The sequence below is a fragment of the Lepisosteus platostomus genome, chromosome 4 (genome assembly GCF_059453375.1).
Source record: "Lepisosteus platostomus isolate fLepPlt1 chromosome 4, fLepPlt1.hap1, whole genome shotgun sequence".
In the NCBI taxonomy this organism is placed as follows: domain Eukaryota; kingdom Metazoa; phylum Chordata; class Actinopteri; order Semionotiformes; family Lepisosteidae; genus Lepisosteus; species Lepisosteus platostomus.
This window is the reverse complement of record NC_142614.1, coordinates 23,591,455-23,610,993: the sequence shown is the minus strand read 5'-3', so window position 1 is coordinate 23,610,993 and position 19,539 is coordinate 23,591,455. Positions and strand designations below refer to the sequence as shown.

Here is a 19,539-nt window from a genome sequence, read left to right as displayed (position 1 = left end):
AGCTTAGTCCCCTTCTCCGTCGCTTCAAGCTCCTGCTCTTGGACCAAAGTGTAAATTCTGCGATAGTCGTGCACGGTTAATCACCTGTCTGTTTTCTGTCGCTTGCTTCTGTGGCTTCAGCGAGGTTTGCTGGATTTGAGGAAGCTATGCGCCTTAGATGCTGAACTCATCTTAAGCTACTGTCCATGCTATTTGCCCCCTTACTTTAAACTTATTAGCATGAGTGTATTTGTACTACTGCGTACTGCTAAATTATTAATGTTATCGTAGTTGCACATTGGTTTTTACTTTGTCAAATGTCGCTTAACAAGGTGTGTCACTCATAATAATTGGAATGGTCACTTAAATTAAAATGTGGACTAAAAGAACTAGAACACAGTGTTATAGATATGAATCAGTTGGTATTTAAAGCTGGCGAGTTCTCATTGTGTTGGAAGAAATTAAGGAGGCACTGGGGAGTACTGCCGTACTGTAGCACAAGACTGTAAGAAAGGTCACAGTGAGAGGAGGCCATTTGGCCCACCTTGTCGATTGCTAGATGCTCATAGCCTCACCAAGGCTTAACCTTTAATCTCTGGGCTACATGGCCCAGCTTGCCTGCGAAGCAGATGCCTTTAGTACTTAACCTGGGTATCCCACAGTGTGTATGTGAGGAACAGACCAGCTTTGCTGATGAGATGCTGATATTGACTCATTTATCGACTTGCTTATTTGGGCAAACAGGACGCTTGTTTTGACAAAATAATTGCACTGAGCTTGCCCAGCTCAAATCTGACATAAGCCCCAAGAGGGTTATGTTTTTAGTATAGTTGTCATAATTCCTGAAAGATCCTCCTTTGTTGTTTATTATGCTGATAGGTTCTTTTCCGTTTTCCATTACCTTTTCTGGTGAAACCTGTTAAAAACATAATCACAAGCTTGTGTTAAATGTTAAAACGTCAAGTTACCAAATAGAAACTCAACACAAGTGTATCTGTTTTGCTTTTCCATGCCCTTTCAGTGCTCTAAATGTGAAAACATGCAATACTCTGTGCTATTGAAGGATCCTACAATAAATAAACCTTGAATGTTTTCAGAGGTGAGTCTTTGCTGGTTTAGTTCCAGCATAATCAAATATTTTATAGCCTGTTGTGAGAGAGAACTGAAGTTGCAGAACAGCACAGACAGCTGTGGTATGACTGTGCTCAAGTCCCAGCTACTACGCTAATGACATTTTAAAGAGAATTTTAGAGATTTAAACAATGACTAATGTAAACCTTCGACGGATGTAAGTGGCGTCAGTTACTTCCTAGCTCCCTTTTTGCAAAGAATCTATTTTATTTGTTCGTTAAAAGAATAAAAGGAATAGTTTCTCGGTGACTGGAGCTGGCAGTGCTGTGAAAATCCCCAGGCCTCCCAAGAGAAAAATTAAATGATGGCCAAGTCACTTTAGCTGAGATCTGTTTCCACCCACTCGGTAGAAGTGGCAGTTTGACCTTTTTGTATTTTAATAACCACCTGCGTTTCCTTATAATAGGTGGTTTGGACATAAATGTTCTGGCATCTTCATTTCCTTAAAATGTGAACATATGGGAAGAAAACTGAATGCCACACTGAACATGTGATGGAACCTGGAAAATCCGTTGCAATTTCTAACAGTTTAAGTACAGGGAGTAATTTAAGAGTCAGTTCTACTTATGCAGTTACCAGGGTGCTCAGACATGCTTCATGTACAAAATCAGTTCATTTACTATGTATGTAACTGAGACGTAACAGACTGAAATTTGTCATTTACAAAGCAAAGTATTCAAATTTGAAGAAGCATGTTGATAACCTCTGGTTCTTTAGGTTAGACATGCAACTGTGTATGTTACCATGAGTCTATGTAATGATATTAAGCCCATCTACCATTTGGTGGTAAATTAGGTTACCCTGGAGAGTTCTCTTCTCTAATTTGCATTCATAGTTTACAGGAGAACCTTTGCTGGTATAAAGTAGAGATGTCCAGCCCTACTCCTGGAGCTGTGTGTTGGTGGGTTTTCATTCCAGTTCTCTCTAAGCCAATTGGCTTCTGGCATCACCCAACCAATTTTAACAGCTTCTTCCAGCTCTTCAGGTGCTGCTACGTTACAGAGTCCTTAAAAATCTCTGGACACACTTGGCCTGCCGGAGCAGGATTGGACACTCCAGGATTGGTTCAGGGTGTTGAAAGCAGTATTTTACAACTTTAAATATGAGAATGAGAGTTTCTTGCCTTTTTTAAAACGCTGCATGAGCACGTTTCGGGTTCACTTCGGCTGTGTTTGCAGTTCTAGGATAGCGAGTCCATATATCAATTTATCTGAAAGCCATGTATTTTGGTCACAGCAGTATAGCCTGTCCTGGCAGCACAGGACACAATATAAGACTACTTGGGTGACAGAACACCAGTCCATTGCAGGTCATGCACCCAAAGACAGTTAAGAGACATCAGTTAGCTTAGCCAGCATGTTTTGGGATGGTGGAGGGAATCCAGAGTACATGGAGAAAACCAATGAGAACATTAAAACCTGTGAAAAAACAATATTTTCTATTTTTGCAGCCTTCTCTGTTGGACAGAAATGCTGGAGTGACTTCCTGTCATTGAGATGGAAAAGTACATTTAAAGAAGGTCACCTACATCAGTGTTTCTTTTAGAATTTTACACAATATCTTACAAAAGTGTTTCTTTCAAACTTTAGTCTTTAGGAATAGGCGAATCCTAGAAGAAAACCTGCCTTAGTCACCCAAGCATCTAAAAGTGGATTGAAAATTCACATTTCAGCAGGTCAATGACCTGGATCACTAGACTACAGCTACACATGGGTGGTTTGACCAGAAGAAAGTGAATGTTCTTGAGTGCTCCAGTCAAAGTCCTGACTTGAATCCGATAGACAATTTAGAGACTTCCAAGATTGAGGTCTATTTATTATCCCCAACGGATCTGACAGAACTGGACCAATTTTGCCAGGACGAATCTGTGAACAGGACACCTTTTCACTGGGAAAAGCTGGTGCAGATCTATCCGAAACAATTTCCAGTGGCATCTGTTGACAAACTTGCTTCTCCCAACTCCTGACTTAAAGAGGGAAATTAAGGGAACCCGGCTCTTCAGCAATCTGTAAATTTCACTTTGTAATTTGTCTTTACTGTTATATAACAGTGTTCAGTTTGTCCATGACAGTTTTGAATATAATGCTAATTTGAAGCAATTTGTAAATATTTGTAATTCACAAGAATATAACTATTGGTGATAGATTGAAAACCTTTGCAAGGCACTGTATAATGTATGTAACTACTCTTTGTATTTTCAGTGTATTTTTAATCATGTGACATTTATTTAAGTTGGTTCTATTTCCCTGCTGTAAAAACTACTGCTCAACTAAACATGAAACTAGGCGGGCAGATTTTCACTTAATATTACAGCCGCTGAGTGTTTTGCCTCATAAGTCCCTCAGGCACAATTCACAGGTGATGCTGTCTCTAATCCCAGAGCCTGTTTAACCTGCATTTCAGTCCTGCAGTTTCACAATTTAACATTGTTACAAAGTTTTTTGTAACATTTAATTTTGCTGGCAGTTAAGAAGAATAGAATTACTGTGTGTGGTGTTTAATATTGTTTTAGTTACTACTAATAAAAAAATATCCTAAATACTGAATGAATATGTATTTGGTTGGGATCTAGTGAAAGAAATGTGTGCTGATTACTATTTAATGGGAGATGACAATTAAAAACTCTGAAATAGTGACAGGTTTATGATATAGTAATCTGGAACTTACATTCTAGGTGATCTTGCAAAATATATTTTATTTCCTGTCTCTATTCTGTATAGTACATAGATCACATTTGGTTAGCAAGTCAATAATGCAAGGAGGAAAATATACAAATTGTTTTTTTTTATCAAATCTATAGTGACCACCAAAATTATGCGTAGGCTTACTGTAATTTTAAGTGAGAAGAAAAGCCCAGGATTTGAATAAACTGTTGTACAAGAGCACTGGTAGATCCCTACCAGACTTTAGAACTCTGCCAAACATGTTGGTTTCTGAGGCACCCAAACTCACTCATCATTTATTTCAAAACTGTTTTCTCAGTTTAGGATTGTCATTTTTCCTGTCATTGTTACTGCACTGTTGGCATATCTATATGTTTCATGAAAAAAAAAACAGTACATATTTAACATATGTCAAAAATGGAACAAATGCCGTATGTACTTTATTCGTAAATCTGTGAATATTTGGTTGAAACAAACCTAGAATTGTCTAGGGCTTACGTATAGCATGCTGTTATCACTTCTAAATGTAGATTGTGATCACCAGAATTCAAGAGCCAATTTAAATCTAGTTTCCTTTTAAACTATGCAAAGGGCTTCAGTTTGTATCATTTGAATAACCTTATTGTGCATCCGAAGAAACTGTCTCATGATGGGGGAAATTCCAGCAGAGGGCATATTACATCTTCCTTCAGCAAGCTCCTAACCACGCACTTACAGGATTTGCTTCTCTAGACAAAAGAACTCGGACAAGTTTTGCTTGAAATCAGCCTGTCTGTTTGGAGTATTTAAAGCAGATCCTACAGGTAACTTATGTCTCCTGAAGATTCAAAAAGAGCGTCATTCTAATAATCAACTAAAACTGATGTATTTTGAAGCAAAGTTTTGGTTTTGCTTTTCCATTTTATTTCAGTAAGTTCTGCCCTGATCCATTTTCAAATCCGTTTTGTGCAAGGTATTTTCAGTGAAACAAGAAATGAAAATTTATATTCATGGTCATTTATAACATTCATTCTGCTCAGCCTTTTATTTAGATTGAAAGATTTGGGGTCTAAAAGTTATTCAAAAATAGACATTCATTCAGGTCTGTTCCATACAAATACTCGCCCTGGTCTGCTTCTTTTTGTGTTTTTGATAATATTTTCAGTTTATAAATAACTTGTGCTTTTACCTTTTATCATTTTACCATCAGCAGTTTAAAAAATATTCAGCAGTTTGCTATTGAGCAAAGTTCTACATATTCCTAACGTGTGACTGGCACCCAGTGGTTTAATCCTTTTAAAAATATTCAAGTTTTTTTTTTCCTGAGAGGTGCATGACGAGCCAGATGCTTAAACGCATTTTTGTAACAATTAAGTTAACGTTTTACTTGCTTAAATTTTTCAGGTGTATTAGAAGCCATAATAATGTATCACCTATGTAAATATGCGACAGACCTAAATAATGCATTTTCAATCATTAAACGATTAATCAAATGGCATTTCTGTATTTTTAGAGTTGTCAGAACCAACTTAATATTGCATAATGTAGCGATTAACAGATTTTAACATGTTTAACTTTGTTTTTAACATGTAACAGATAAACATGTTTTTATCGTGTTAAATGTTCATATAGACTATGGTGATTTTTCCGGGCATCGGATTGATTTGTTTTGCACATGAAGTCGTTAATACTAGAAAGCATGCCCGATTCTAGTCTAGCCAGGTGAATAGTACAGAGTGATCGTTTGAGTTTTTATGGGCTGGCAGTGATGCACTTCATCTGTTGGACACTACTAAACCACAGTATTCTCTAAAACTCTTCTCATCTCGGCAGCAGTGACGGGAACCTGAACCACACAGCTTTGCATTTCCTTTCTAAGCGGGCAGAATCCGGGCGGCCTCTCTTGAGAAATAACCATCTTGTGCCTACACGTGCTGTAGACTCTCTGCTTTAAGGAACCTGATCAGCTGTTGAAACCATCCAAGGCTGATGGAAGCTGTGCTTTCACCCAGCAGCCTCCTTTTCCAGCCGTGTCGGGGGCTGTCAGAATGTGCTTGGCTGAATCGGATCAGGAGGACCTTGCAGTACATGGAGAATAGCGGGGGCGGGAGAAACTGCATTACTAAAGAAAATGCTGTTTTAGTCATTGGGTTGACCTTCGCGTTGGGGGATTTTACCAAAGCAGAGTTACAAGAGTGTCATTTTTTTCCTGCAATTAGTTCCGTTAATGGGGAAGCCTGTAAAAAGCCAATCGCATCTCTCTGACTCTGAGTAGTTGAGAGTGTGATGTGTAGGGATCTTTGCCCACAGAATTACACCAGCTCAAGTGAAGCTCTGTGGTTAATTATGAGAATGTCAGAGTCACTCATTGAATGAAACAAGTGGACCCTTTTCTGTTGGGTATTTAAAAAAAAAATGCTCAGCTCAATATGACAGGGCATTATACTTTTATAATAAAATGGGGGAAAGGGTGGATATTAATTTCTTGACTCTTGTCCACATTTACGTTGTTTTGAAGCGTTTCCTAGGAATGTGCGGTATATTACACATCTTTTCGCAAATTATCATAATTTATCACAAGTCACAACTGCAACCAATTCTCAGTTATTAGGAAAAGGGGGACCTTTTTGTAGCAGGTGCACCAGCATTCTGTAATAAATTGATTATAACTTGTCATCCACAGTGTTGATTCATTTTGCACCACGTTTCAAATGGTGTCTTGTGGAATTCATTTGCATTCCTTTTGTATGGCCTAGACAATCATATGCCAATTAAGTAGCTTCCTGTGTATCTGTCACATTTTCTCTCCCAAGAAAGCTATCTTTGAGCTAAGCTCTAAGCAGTCTAAGGGGCAGTTTTCCAGACCCTGCAGGAATCAAAGTGATTTGGATCATTACTGCACTGTGCTGTCAGATTGTTGTCAGCCACCACAATTTGGGCTTTTAGTGACTAGATGTTCTGCTAAGATCTTCACACTTGGACATCCCCATCGATATATCCGTTTACTGCAAAATGTAGCATATCATTGTGCACACCTGCCTCACACTTGCTGACGTCCATCAGTGTTGTCCACTTGGGATGTTGGCATATCTATGCTGATGGCACAAAGACAATGTTGTCTTGATAAGCAGGGTATATCGGTTCCTTTCTCTGCTTCTCTGTTCACCAAGCTTGACATTCAACAGGTTAAATCATCTAAACATCTGTGCCCATTCAACTCTTTCACTAATGATGTGATTTTGAGCTCACGCAACAGTCTGAATCACTTAAATCATGAATGATTTAAGTTTATCAAATTGACACCAAAACTGCATACTTTGGTTTTATAAAAACATGCACAAAGCAATCTTGTGGTTTAGTTTTCTATGTCATGTGAATGTATTTGGTGTTTGTCTTCCAAGCTTTATCTTTAACCATCAGACCTTATGTTTTGTTTCATATTCGGTATTAATATAGCTAATTATATTAATGTGGATGGAAGTATCTTTACAGGACAGTAAACGTAATATACACAGAGAACTAAAGTTAAGTAGTGTCATGAAGTTTAGGAAAGTCCGCCTGTTTATCTGATACCATACATAGAGCTGACAAAATGAGTATTTAATCCCTTATGCAAGGGAGAAACAGATTTACTCTGTTAATTTTCAGAACAGCAGTCCTGGTCTGTGCGATTGCATCACTTTTCTGGTAAGTCTTCATGAGTCTTAGGAAATGGGTTTCCTGGAAGTGTTCTACTGGGATTGGCCAAGATATTTGTTTATTGAAAAACATCATTTAAAGGGTGATTTATCAATATTTTTTTTGTTTCCTTGTGCAGAGGAAATGTAGAGCCCTAATGGGGTAACATGGGCTTTAATCAGCGATCTGGTGCCTCCTGCATCTTGCTGGGCTTTGTTAGAGATGTGCCACTTCTTCAGTCACTGGTATCACAACTGTAAGGCTCAGTGGAGCTTGAACCATGTCAGAAGATGAATGGCTCTAGCTGCTGGACATGTCTGCCACCATTCTCCCCAGTCCTTGCCCCAGCCTTAATGCTTTGACTATGCTTGCTAACACGTCTCCAAAACGTGTGGGTTTTCTTCACTGCTTCACTGTACACGTTTCTATGAAACTTGTTCACCATAGCATTGGTTGTGATTTTTACCTAGAAAAAAAAACTGTAGTTGAGTGAGAAATGTTAAGAGAAGGAAATTTCCATGATAGAGGAGAGTGATCAGCTGTTACCGTGCTGAGGAGTTTGTCAAATCTGCCGCTGAAGATTTTGAGGGGTAGGGAAATGTAAATCAATTGCAGCCAACTTGTAAAGTCACTATGGCGGTAAAAACAAGAAAGGTTTTCTGTTCAAGTTGATGTTTTGCATTAACATATTTGCTTCAGATCAGAGCTCATTCAGAGCTCGGGAGGGATTGTACTAGTTGATTTTGAGCAGCTGGCCGTTTAAAACTGATTTCTCATGGGTTTCCCTGTTCTGTGTTTTGCAGGTGTCAGCTGTGATGCATGTTTGAAAGGTAACTTCAGAGGTCGGAGATACAAGTGCTTAATCTGCTACGACTACGACCTGTGCGCATCGTGTTACGAGAGTGGAGCGACCACAACAAGACACACAACAGAGCATCCCATGCAGTGTATATTAACAAGGGTAGATTTTGGTAGGTATCCAGCTGTTTTGCCTCCAGATATCCACTTAGTAAGCACTGCATCAGCATGGCATTACCTTATATGGACCTTATAATTTGTATTTAAAATCTAAAAAGTTTGTAAAGGCTGAAAAATGTGCACTGTCCCAGAAATGGCAACAGCTGATTCAACACAACTATATTTGTTCTTCTGATGTTTAAGACCTTGGCTGTTTTTTTGTGTAAAGAGCAGATGCCTTTTCTCTTATGCTGTCTACTGTGCCCTATCCTAGTAAGGAAAATGCTTAAAACAGTGAAAGGCTTTTCACTTTTCTGAAGCAAAGTGTGGCAGTTAGCAAGTAGCATGCGAAATGTTACCAAATACCCATTTGTTTAGGATAGAGTATTTAGGAGACTGATTATTAATTATCTTTAGTTTCCTCTCTTCCTGCAGATTTGTATTATGGTGGGGAAGCTTTCTCAGTAGAGCAGCCCCAGTCTTTTACTTGTCCTTATTGTGGGAAAATGGGTTATACAGAGACATCCCTACAAGAACACGTCACTTCAGAACATGCAGAAACGTCAACAGAAGTGGTGAGTTTCCTGTGCAAAGTAAACATTATTAAAATAGTTCAGTATTTCAGGTAAAGCCTTATTAACTTGATTTTATTATTCGCATTTACATTTTCATTCCTTTTTACATAGTCTGAACGAAGCACAGTTTGATGGCCCTCTTAAACTTCATTACAGGTTAATAATAACTTTTTAATAGGTAAAAGCTGGATAAACAGACTAATTGGGAGCATTCTGTGCTTCTTAGATGAAAGCACATTTGCAAAGCTAAATGTTGTAGCCAGGGTTGCCAACATGATTTTTTCTGCCAAACCGAATGGGCTGTAATTTGTAGTTTAGTGACCGCACACCACACATTATCTTTACTATGGGCTGTTTGACATGGATAGTAATTTGGATTGAGTGGAAATTTAAGAACAAGTTTTTTGTTTTTCTTGTGTGTATAGGGTTTGGCTCTCAAATGAATGGTTTGTACAGAACCTGTGTTTGTCAACATCCGTGAAACTAGACCTCCCATAGTACAGTCCATCAAAGTTATAATGCAGTGGGTTTATGGGCTTTTTCCCCAGTGCCCTTTTCAGCATATGCTTAACCTGGCATTACAGCTGTTCACAGTTCTGAATGCAAGCAGCAGGATAAGACCAGTGACTCAGTTAGCTGGGGTTCCCCACTGAAATGTCAGAGTAATACCATGTTGCATACAGTCCTCCCATTGGTCCCTCTGGGTTTGCAATTAAAAAAGCTTATTGTGCTCTCACAAAATATATTAAGAGGTTAATTTCCCAATCAAGAGTGTTCAATTTATGGAACACAGCCCTGTATTTGCTCATTGTGTCTGCTGTATCATCCGGTTTTCATCAACCTTTTTTCAAATGCAGCTAATGACTAACAGAAATGCACAAAGCATCACAGGTGTGAAATGTCTATATTAATTTATTTACAGCGCAATGAAGTGATTTAAAAAGGTTATGAATAAATAGGGCCTTGTATATTTTTTGGGATTCAATATATGAGTGGACAAGTGACTCTATTGCATTACTTTGAGTCACCCACTAGGTGGCAGTATGTCCCTGCTTTTGTGATGTGCTCTGGGATCAGTTATGTTTTAACTATACCTTGATTGTCAAAGAGATCAGTAAATTGATATTTTGTTTGGGCTTCATTAGAAATATTGAAAACAAAGATGATGGTTGTGGTTAAACATTTCATCTCAAGTTTCCCTTTTCCTCTTGGAGGCCATGAAAGGGCCTGGCCTTCTTGTAAATGGCTGTTCAGAACTAGGTTTAAAAAGTTACATGGGTGCACAGGCTTCTTGTTATGAAAACTGGCAATGGAAGTATGGTTCAGAAAGAGGGGCCAAATCCAGTCTTGGATTTCAAAATAGACACCTGCATCTGAATAGGTTTGTTGTGGCCAGTTTACTTCAAACTTCCCACACCTAACGATTGAAAGTGGATTTCAGAATCTCGGCATAAAGCTTCGTTCCACCTTAGGCACCTCTGTTTCTTTGTTAGGCTTTTTTAACCTTTTCTTTAAATAGGTGGAAATATCTTCCCACTAGCTATTCACCTTTAGACTCTGTGCAGCCTTGTCCTCCTCTACAGTTATGCCTCGTTCCATTTGAATGCAGGGCTCTTATTAAGCTGTTAAGTGTCCTAGATGTTGCGTGACGCCTCCTGCGTTAGTAATCAGGCTGTTTTATTTTGGTCGTAGCAGATGTCTTTTTCTTAACTCCTTCCTGTGGTATGGATTAGTTTTAGCGCCCAGGCCAACAACAAATTGTATAGCTTTTTTTTTTTGTGGTGCATGTTCATTTCTTTCATTTTCTGTTTTATATATATGTTATATACTTTGAGCCTTTCACTGTTGAGATATAAGCAGCAATCACAGGTTCATTAAAAAAATCAAGGATTAGGTTTCACACTATGTGAAATTGTAAGTTTTTGGACGATTTTAACCGTTAATATTTTTTAGTTAATTGTTTGATGATTTGAAAATAAAATTGTATGTTGCTACTTCACCGTATCTCATCCTAAAATGCAGAGACCGAGTTATTTTAGATTTTTAATATGTATGATAGTCAGTGACTTAACTTTCACTGCCTTTTCTTCTACCGTTTTATTACTGTTCACGAAGGAAATCGTCGGAAGTCACATCCTTATTTATTGGGTAGCCGAGAAACAGTTTGCCTAAACCATGTTTAAAAATAAGTAACTAAAGCCCATCTCACCAAGTCTTCGATTGCTCAAAAGACTTATTGTTCCATAGTCACAAGCATTCAAAGTGAGATCATGTTAACTGAAGGAATTTGAATTAATTTAAAGTAGGTAGTGGTCTGCTTTTTGTTTTCTTTCATTTCCAATTGAGTAATTTCTGGTTTTTTTTCTTACAGATCTGTCCAATATGTGCAGCATTGCCTGGAGGCGACCCCAATCATGTTACAGATGATTTTGCAGCTCATCTTACACTTGAACACAGAGCACCTAGAGATTTAATATCCTTTCAGTGACATTCATCATTGTGAAGCTTTTGAATCCCCCAAAATATACCAGTACAGCATTTTGTAGTTTGCTTTTCTGGTGCCTCAGAAGTCATTTTTGATGTTGAGTGTTTCATCTGCGTCACATGGTTATTTCTCTTTGTTGTTGCAGGGAACTTTTAAGTCTTATGGATTCAAATCGTGCTTTAGAGTTTATTTAATCTGTGTTCAGTAATTAAGATAATTCTTGGAACACAAGAACCATATGACTGTAAATTTATTTTGAGCAGTATACGCTTTTTATCGGTAGTGTTCTCGGAGTAATCCGATTTTACCACAGTTTTCTCAACAGAAATCATCTCTTTTTTTAACAAAAATATCGGTGGTGTGGAATAGATGAAAAAGGGTTGAGGAACGTATCAGGATTTATATTGTCGTCTTTTAGTTGCATAATTGTTAGATAAAATCATAAATATTGTTCAAATGATGAGTTAAAAGCAGGTCTGTCACTCTTCCAAAACGCCTCCGAATCCCTATTTTTCTCATCCTCCGATATCTAAAAGGAAGGCAGAGCTGTATGTAAGTGGTTAAGTTTCTTATGTAGCAGCATTTTCACATCTGGTTCAAAATAAATGCAGCTGAGTTTGCCTGTGATTTGTTACGTCTTCTGCAGTGTCTGACTAGAAACAAACTGCTGTATTTGAAAGGCATGTTTTTCAAGACGAGGTGCATGGAAGTTGAAAGTTATGAGTCGTTCTCAGAGCGTGATGTTAACAATGGCACCCTTTTGAATGTTTGGCTGTTTCTCATCTTTCCTTAACGAAGTGCTTACGATGAATCCAGTGGTGTCCGACATGTACGTAGGATGTTTCACCCTGGGCGAGGGTTAGGAGGTCCTCGTGCCCGCAGATCAAACATGCACTTTACTAGCAGTTCCACTGGTGGGCTCTCATCTTCACAGAGCTCATCATATTCTCCAAGCAATAGGGAAGCCATGGATCCCATAGCTGGTAAGTCCTATATCATTCACATCAATTGTCTTGGCACCTTTTTCTTTGCAAGGAAAAGGCTCTAATTTGAACGCACCAAAGTACCAGTCAGTGCCCCTGTAGGCATTCTTTCTGTAAATATTTTCCATATCATTCTTTTTAAAGGCAGAGGAAGTAGCAAGTGCTGACTAGTGTCCTTGTCCAGTTGCTTTATTTTCATCTTCCGTTAACGGCTCCATTTGAAGCGCTAACGCCAAGGCATGTGTGTGTTAATACTGCAGGATGCAAGGATATCCTCCTGTTCAGTTCATAAGGTAATTGAAGTTCACTTGTGAAATTAATTGGACGCTATCCATTTGGACACTATACTGTAGCGTGTGTCATCTTTCGGATGAGACGTTAAACTGAAGTCCTGACTCTCGGTGGTCATTAAAGATCCCCGGGCATTTCTTGATAAGAGTAGGGAGTCCCGGCCCAATTTCCCCCCTCAGCCTTTACCGTGGCCTCCAAATTGTCCCCATGTATGATTGGCTTGCACTTGCTCTGTGATGGACTGGCGCCCCGTCCAGGGTGTACCCTGCCTTGTGCTCGTAGCTTACCGGGTAGGCTCCGGCTTCCCGCGATCTTTGAGGTGATTGCACATGAATTGAAAAAGATGAATTCCAGTTGTATTTATTGTATCACCGTTAGATAAGTGATAAAGGCATGTGATTAAAGATGCGTGCACTGTGTGCGCCCTGGCTTGTTGGTAATGTAAAACTAAGTAAGGGATTTACATTTGGAGCACTGTTTGATTATCTGAAACTGCACTCAAAGTACAAAATACAGACTGCAAACCCAAATGAAATTAATAAATCCACTTGACATAGTTTTATAATGAGCAGTTTACAAAGATATAATGTGTCCTTAGCACACTGGTGCTGCTGCGAGCTGCATGCCGTCTTAATCCGTTTTCCATTTATATTCACATTAATGATGGAAGTCATTCATAAAGGAGTTTAATTTAACCTTAACCTGCTGTGCTTAAAAGGTAGACATCCCCTGATTACAAGCTTGGTATGTCAATGAATATAAAGCTTACCAAGTGTTAATGAAGCAAATTAAACCTAAGGGCACAGTTCAAAACATGCATTTCAGACTAATATATGTAGAGTATTAAATATTGTATAGTCGTCTTCAACTAAGGGCTCAGAGTACTTTAACTTTTCAGAACCTGTTGTCTTCTGTTTTAGTAGTGTGTTGCAGCCTTCCTTAATTATTTGTTGCTGATACCAGCAGTAACACAAGAAATATTATATTCAAAAAGAGTATTGGTCAAAATCAGGTACAATTTCCTTGAATTTCAGACTTAGATCTGCCTGAACAAAACTGTATTGTTTAAATTTCTAGGAATTATATAAAACAATATGTAATGAACACATTTATGAGTTGTACCTCTGATTGGAGTATGGAAATCTATGAATGCTGGCAGCATGTCTTCTTTCACATGTCGGTATCCACATTAGAAAATGTCTTTGCAGTCGATGCAGTTTTAGTTTTGGTCCTCCAAAGTAAGCTTGTTGGAAATGTTTGGACACCTTTGCCCTATTGTTTGACATGATCATGTTCCAGTCACAGGTCTTTGCACATTTGCTTTAGGTTTAGAGCAGATATAAGGATTAACACAACAAGAGATAAGAATCTTTAGTAAATGTAAATATTAACAAGTAGCTTCTCAGGTTTTCACAAGGGATCTTAATCTGTAATACGTGGATGATACCCATATGTAAATAAAATGGTGTCAAGAACGGGGAGTTTTAAACCCTCTTTAATGTCAACTGTAAAACAGATTTTGGGTGTATTTTTACATATTTGAAATGAAGGAAGACATTAAAGTTGCCATCTTATACCATCAAAGATGGCATTTCTGACCCTTTATTAAAGGAATTTACTCTGCACTCTCAGTGGGCAACACTATAATTGGACATTGTTTCCCCCTCTTGCTTAATTTTTTAAGGCATTTTAAATAAAGGAAAATCAAGCATTAATTAAAAGTTAATGAGTATTTCCCTTTGCAGTATAACAAGAACACTCGTTCAGGTTCTAAAAATAGTTTTCTTAGCATTTAATGACTAAAGACTTTGGGGGGCAAGATGGGATTATGGCCCTTTCCTCCATGGTTTCTTTCATACCTGCTGTGATGGACCATTAACCACAAACAGCGAAGCTGAAAGACTTACTGCAGAGGTTTTCTGATGGGGAGAGTTATCCTGCTTTGACAAGTCCTTGAAGTTGGCAGTAATATCCTCAGCTCTGGCACAGTGTGGATAACAAGGTGCAGACAGAGGTTAAACAGTTTTTGATGTAAAATACTGTTGGCCTTTTCCGTTCATTATTGAATGCATAGTCAGACTTTATACACTGTCAATACTGGTAATGTGCAACAGTTGTTTTATATCCCTGTCATCTAAATTCACTGTTTTGTGACGGCATTCATTTCAGGATTACCTAGAATCAAGGAGACATTATTGCCACTACGAATTTAATATATTTCATGTCTTAAGAAAGCAATAGCAGTGTTTCTTTGAGTGATTTAACTTGTGCCAGTGGGTTAGGTTATTTCTGAGTTCTCATGTCTTTTGGAGTGCCTCATGTCAGGTTTCCTTTGATGTACTCAGAAAGGTGCTTGCTATACTGTTGCTGGAACAAAATACAACTGGCTTATAGTTACCTTGAATAAAAAAAGTCATATCTGAAAGTGCTATCCGTTTGTGACGGTGTTCTAGTAATGCCTTTCTGTGATCTTTGCAGAGCTTCTATCTCAGTTGTCAGGGGTGAGACGCTCGGCAGGGGGGCAGCTGAATTCTTCCGGCCCCTCAGCCTCTCAGTTACAGCAACTGCAGATGCAGCTGCAGCTGGAGAGACAGCAGGCGCAGGCGGCACGGCAACAGCTGGAGTCGGCGCGGAACGCGACGAGGCGCACCAACACGAGCAACATCACCACCACCATCACGCAGTCCACGGCAACGACAAACACCACCACCACGGAAAACAATCAGCAGGCCACCCAGAATTCTCAGTTTCTCCTCACAAGGTAATTTGCGTCTGGCGCACACGCAGCACCAAGGAAAACGATTTTGCCAAGAGTGTGAATATCCAAGTCTGAAACCCTTTAGTCGCAGTCTGGTTAAATAAATCTTTTTGCGTTCAGTGTACAGTGGTATTTACTTGCTTACCCTCTCCATAATATCGATTGTCCTTAAACCTGGCATGAATTGATGCTAATTAACATGTAAAATTGAATACACGCGTGTTACTTTCGTTTGTGTCCAACTATACATAGAGTTTTTTCCATTTTTCTGTTCCACTGTGCCGTAAAATGAGCATTGCTGTACATACACATTTTTCAGTTGCCTTTCAATAGCAAGATTTAGACATTACCTGCCTGGGAAGTGAAGTAGTAAACGCATATATAAAAGCTGCCCGCTGTGCCAGAGCAGTCTCATACTACGTGAAGTACAGCTGTTGCTGTAGGTTTTTTCTTCAAATTGCAAGAGACACAATGTTTACTTGACTTGATTACTGCATCTCCTCTGCCAGACTTTCTCTTCTCTTTTTCCCCAATTCCAGAGCCTTATTTGTCCAGGCTAGCTCGGCCCTGGTTCCTCAGTGGTGGTATGATATCCCCATTGAAATCAGAACTGCTCAGTCCCCGGTCACAATTTCATGTCTCCTTAAGACTTATCCTTTTTTAGCCAGTACCTGCAATTCATCTCACGTTGTGGTGAGCTTTAACTGATACTGCTCTCTGTTGAATGGCCCTCCTTTTTTACTGCAATTATGATTCTTGCCTGATTTACTGATTTTAGATTTTTACTCTGTGCTACACAGGCATTGTGCTTCAAACAAATCTGCCTCTCTTTTCTTGTTGCTTGTATTTTTACAAACAACGGCAGATCAACTGTTTCCCCTGCGTTTCTGTCGCCTCTTGAATTCATCAAGAAACAATTTAGGCTCGTTGTTTGGTAGTTTGTAAATGTCTGGCTTCCATTCGTGCATCAGGTAGTTAACAGATCTTCCTCAGGATAGCTGTGGACAGTGCTTGGCATGCCTGGGTCTATAACATGCCCAGCAAGCACTGCTTTGTGATTTCTGCTTAGTTTATGGTTCATTCTTGCAGAGATCTTTCTCTTTGATGAGCATTTTATGTCAGTCTCTGTGCCTTTCCTAGCCAGAGGTGAATGTCAACTGGACGGAGTCCAGCTATCTTTGCAGCCCCCAAACGTGTCAGCCTTGTACCCCTGAACCCCCTCCCAGAAGTATGTCCTGGCCTACAACGCTTCCTCTCAGAGCTGAAAGGAGCTAATGTAGCAGAGCTAGTTCGGATATGGTGGCGTCGGCGCCCTCACTGCGCATAGCAGGGACCCCAGCTGCCTGGGCTGAGGGAGGTCTCCTTTAGCTCATGCGGCTGGTTCCCTGTTGCGTTACGCCGGAGACCCGGGTTCGCGCCCCAGGTGCTGCGGGACGGAATTGGTGGCGGAGGGGACGAGCCGCGCGGAACCGCTACGGTCACACTAATATGCACAGCCATCAATGTAGTTACTTATTTAAACCATCCAGAAGGTCTGCAATCCCAAATCAAATCAAGTAAAAATAATATCCAGAGAGATTAAGCCAGTGGCTTAGAAGATAAAGATGTAATAAAAGATACTCAGAAGTCGAGCAGATTAAATTAAACAGCATGGTGTTGATAGGGGTCTTCTTGTCCCATGTCCTCTAGGTTGAACGACCCGAAGATGACGGAAGCAGATCGCCAGTCCCTGGAAAGTGAACGGGCAGATCGCAGTCTGTTTGTCCAGGAGCTTCTCCTCTCCACTTTGATGCGGGAAGAAAGTTCCTCCTCAGACGAGGACGAACGGGGGGAATTCGCCGACTTCGGCGCTATGGGATGTGTAGATATTATGCCTTTAGATGTTGCTTTAGAAAACCTAAATTTAAAAGAAAGTAATAAAGGAAACGAGCCTCCACCACCTCCTCTTTGATGACATCCCACTCCGCAGACAATGTCCTCTGTGCTGTAACTGCCAATGAAAGTGGACAACAACTATTTTTGGGTTTGTTTTGGTGATTGTAATTTCAGGTCTGTCACTCTTGTTACATTGTGTACATTCATAAAGGAGCGAGAGAGGAAAAAAAATGAAATATATATATATAAAAAGATAATCAGTTCCACATAACTAATTTTTACTTCTAGCAGGTAAACTTAGGTAGCAGTGCCAGAGGCAGATTCTGCTTCCTGTTCCTTGACATGCAAAAGGCTCTCCTAATAAATACTCCACATTCAAACTGAAGAGGAAACAAAAAATTGAAAAAAAAATCTCTAATGAAGCTGCTGTGTGTATTTATGAATATTAATGAATAAAAACTGCTTGGATGGTTTACCATAACTACTGCATGAGGTTTTTTGCAGAGTGCATGAGTTTTAATGACTTTGTCATTAAAAAAAAAAGGAAATAATATCCCAAAGCTTTCTTTAACTATTTTTTAAGGGTTCCCTGCGAAGGATTTTGAAACAAACCTAGCAAAAACAAATTGAGGGACATTTTGATGGTGTTTATTTTCCCAACCTGCAGTAAGCTTAAAGAGGAGCAATGCAATGCATTTGTTTTACAGCACGTTTCTAAGGCGAGCTTCTGTGTCCTTTTTCTTCAGTGTAACATTTGTTGTGTGACTGCTTTTCTCCGACGTTAGTCCCCAAACATGTACGTCAGTTCTTTCAGCGCTTCTGTTCGCCAGCTGAGGATCTGTATTTTTGGGGGGGAGGAGGCATCAATGGTTGACCTGAGAACTGCTGCAGAAATCCCCTCTGGAGGCCATAGAAGAAATCTCCTACGCATTTGAAAAAAGCAACTTGCTTCTGATATACTTTTTTCTTATATTGTGATGTTTTAGTGATATCAAGCTGTTTGAACACCGGGTGTAGTTTTACTCATTTATGCACTGTACAGAAGCAGAGACCTCTGAATATTATTCATCTTGTTAGTTTTTTTTAACTTGTTTCCTGACTTCCTGCCTCTCCTCAGATGCATACACACATTGTTTAGGTTTCTTTTCTGTGTTGTGGAGTTTGTTTTTCATATCAGGAGAGCCTGAGAGTTAAACTACAACCATTGTGTTCTTTATATTCTAAAAAAAAATGTTCTGACTTACTCTATGCTAACATTAGCACCTTTTTATTTATTCTGATTTTCTTTTTGAAGTGAGTTTTTTAAGCCTTTTGTTGGAATCATGCCACCTACATGCCTATACTATTAATCCTTTATGTAAAATACAATGAGATGTATATTAAATTTGTGCGTAAACTTTCATAATGGTTCTAGAACAAGGGCGGACTTTTTTTTAATGTAAATTTAGAGTTCAACAATAAAAACTGCGCACAGCTTTTGATGAAATTATCACAAGACCTGTTATCGTGTTTCTCACCGTGTCTGCTTTGCTGATCAGCTTTTTCCCAGTGCCTGTAGTAATGCCATGTGATGATTTTCTGAGAAGGTCGGCAGTTTTACTCTTCAGTTTATCGACTCTGCACACAGCCGCTCTTTTTTAAAGCATTAATGTTGCTCAGTGGTACTTATTGTGTGGAGTTTCTTTAAAACTGCTACAATGAATTTTGTAAACGATTGGCACTATTTTGATTCAAGATGTTTCCTCAGTTCACATCTGCTATGAATACATTGACTCTGCAAGATGAACATCAAAAAGGTGTTTGTCTTTTGTATGTTCTGAACATCTAAAGTAGGTACAGTAAGGGCAGTTTTGCCACACTTTTCGATAAAGCAATTCATTCTCTATTCTAGGAACTGGTTTTTTCGGGGCTAACAGATTTGAATCCCAAAAATTCCCTTTTCTGTTTTTGACCATAGCAGGGCATGTTATCGTGGCTTCTGTAGGTGCTGCAAAACTGGCTCTTTTAGTTTAATTTTCATTTAAAATTTGTGATTTTAATTTTAACTATAGGTTTATATTTTTATGATTGCTGTACATTTCCAGGGTTCTGAAAATTACGTTGAGTTTCAGTCTTGAGTTGTCATTTTAGGAGAATCTTTTGTGATAATACTTCTCCGCGTTCCTGGAAAGACCAAAGAATTGGT

The 19,539-nt window shown here is 39.1% G+C and overlaps 1 protein-coding gene across 2 annotated transcripts in view; it reads left to right on the top strand.

Annotated features, from left to right (window-relative positions):
• kcmf1 (potassium channel modulatory factor 1) overlaps positions 1-18,843 on the top strand; it is a 30,211-nt gene extending 11,368 nt beyond the window's left edge. For both annotated transcript variants that reach the window (XM_088629102.1, XM_088629103.1), the window contains exons 2-7: positions 8,234-8,401; positions 8,823-8,962; positions 11,334-11,424; positions 12,242-12,430; positions 15,200-15,482; positions 17,169-18,843. In XM_088629102.1, coding sequence (XP_088485228.1) covers positions 8,234-8,401; positions 8,823-8,962; positions 11,334-11,424; positions 12,242-12,430; positions 15,200-15,482; positions 17,169-17,430 — 1,133 coding nt within the window. In that variant the 3' untranslated portion in view covers positions 17,431-18,843. The remainder of the gene's footprint in view (positions 1-8,233; positions 8,402-8,822; positions 8,963-11,333; positions 11,425-12,241; positions 12,431-15,199; positions 15,483-17,168) is intronic.
• Positions 18,844-19,539: the final 696 nt, after the last annotated feature.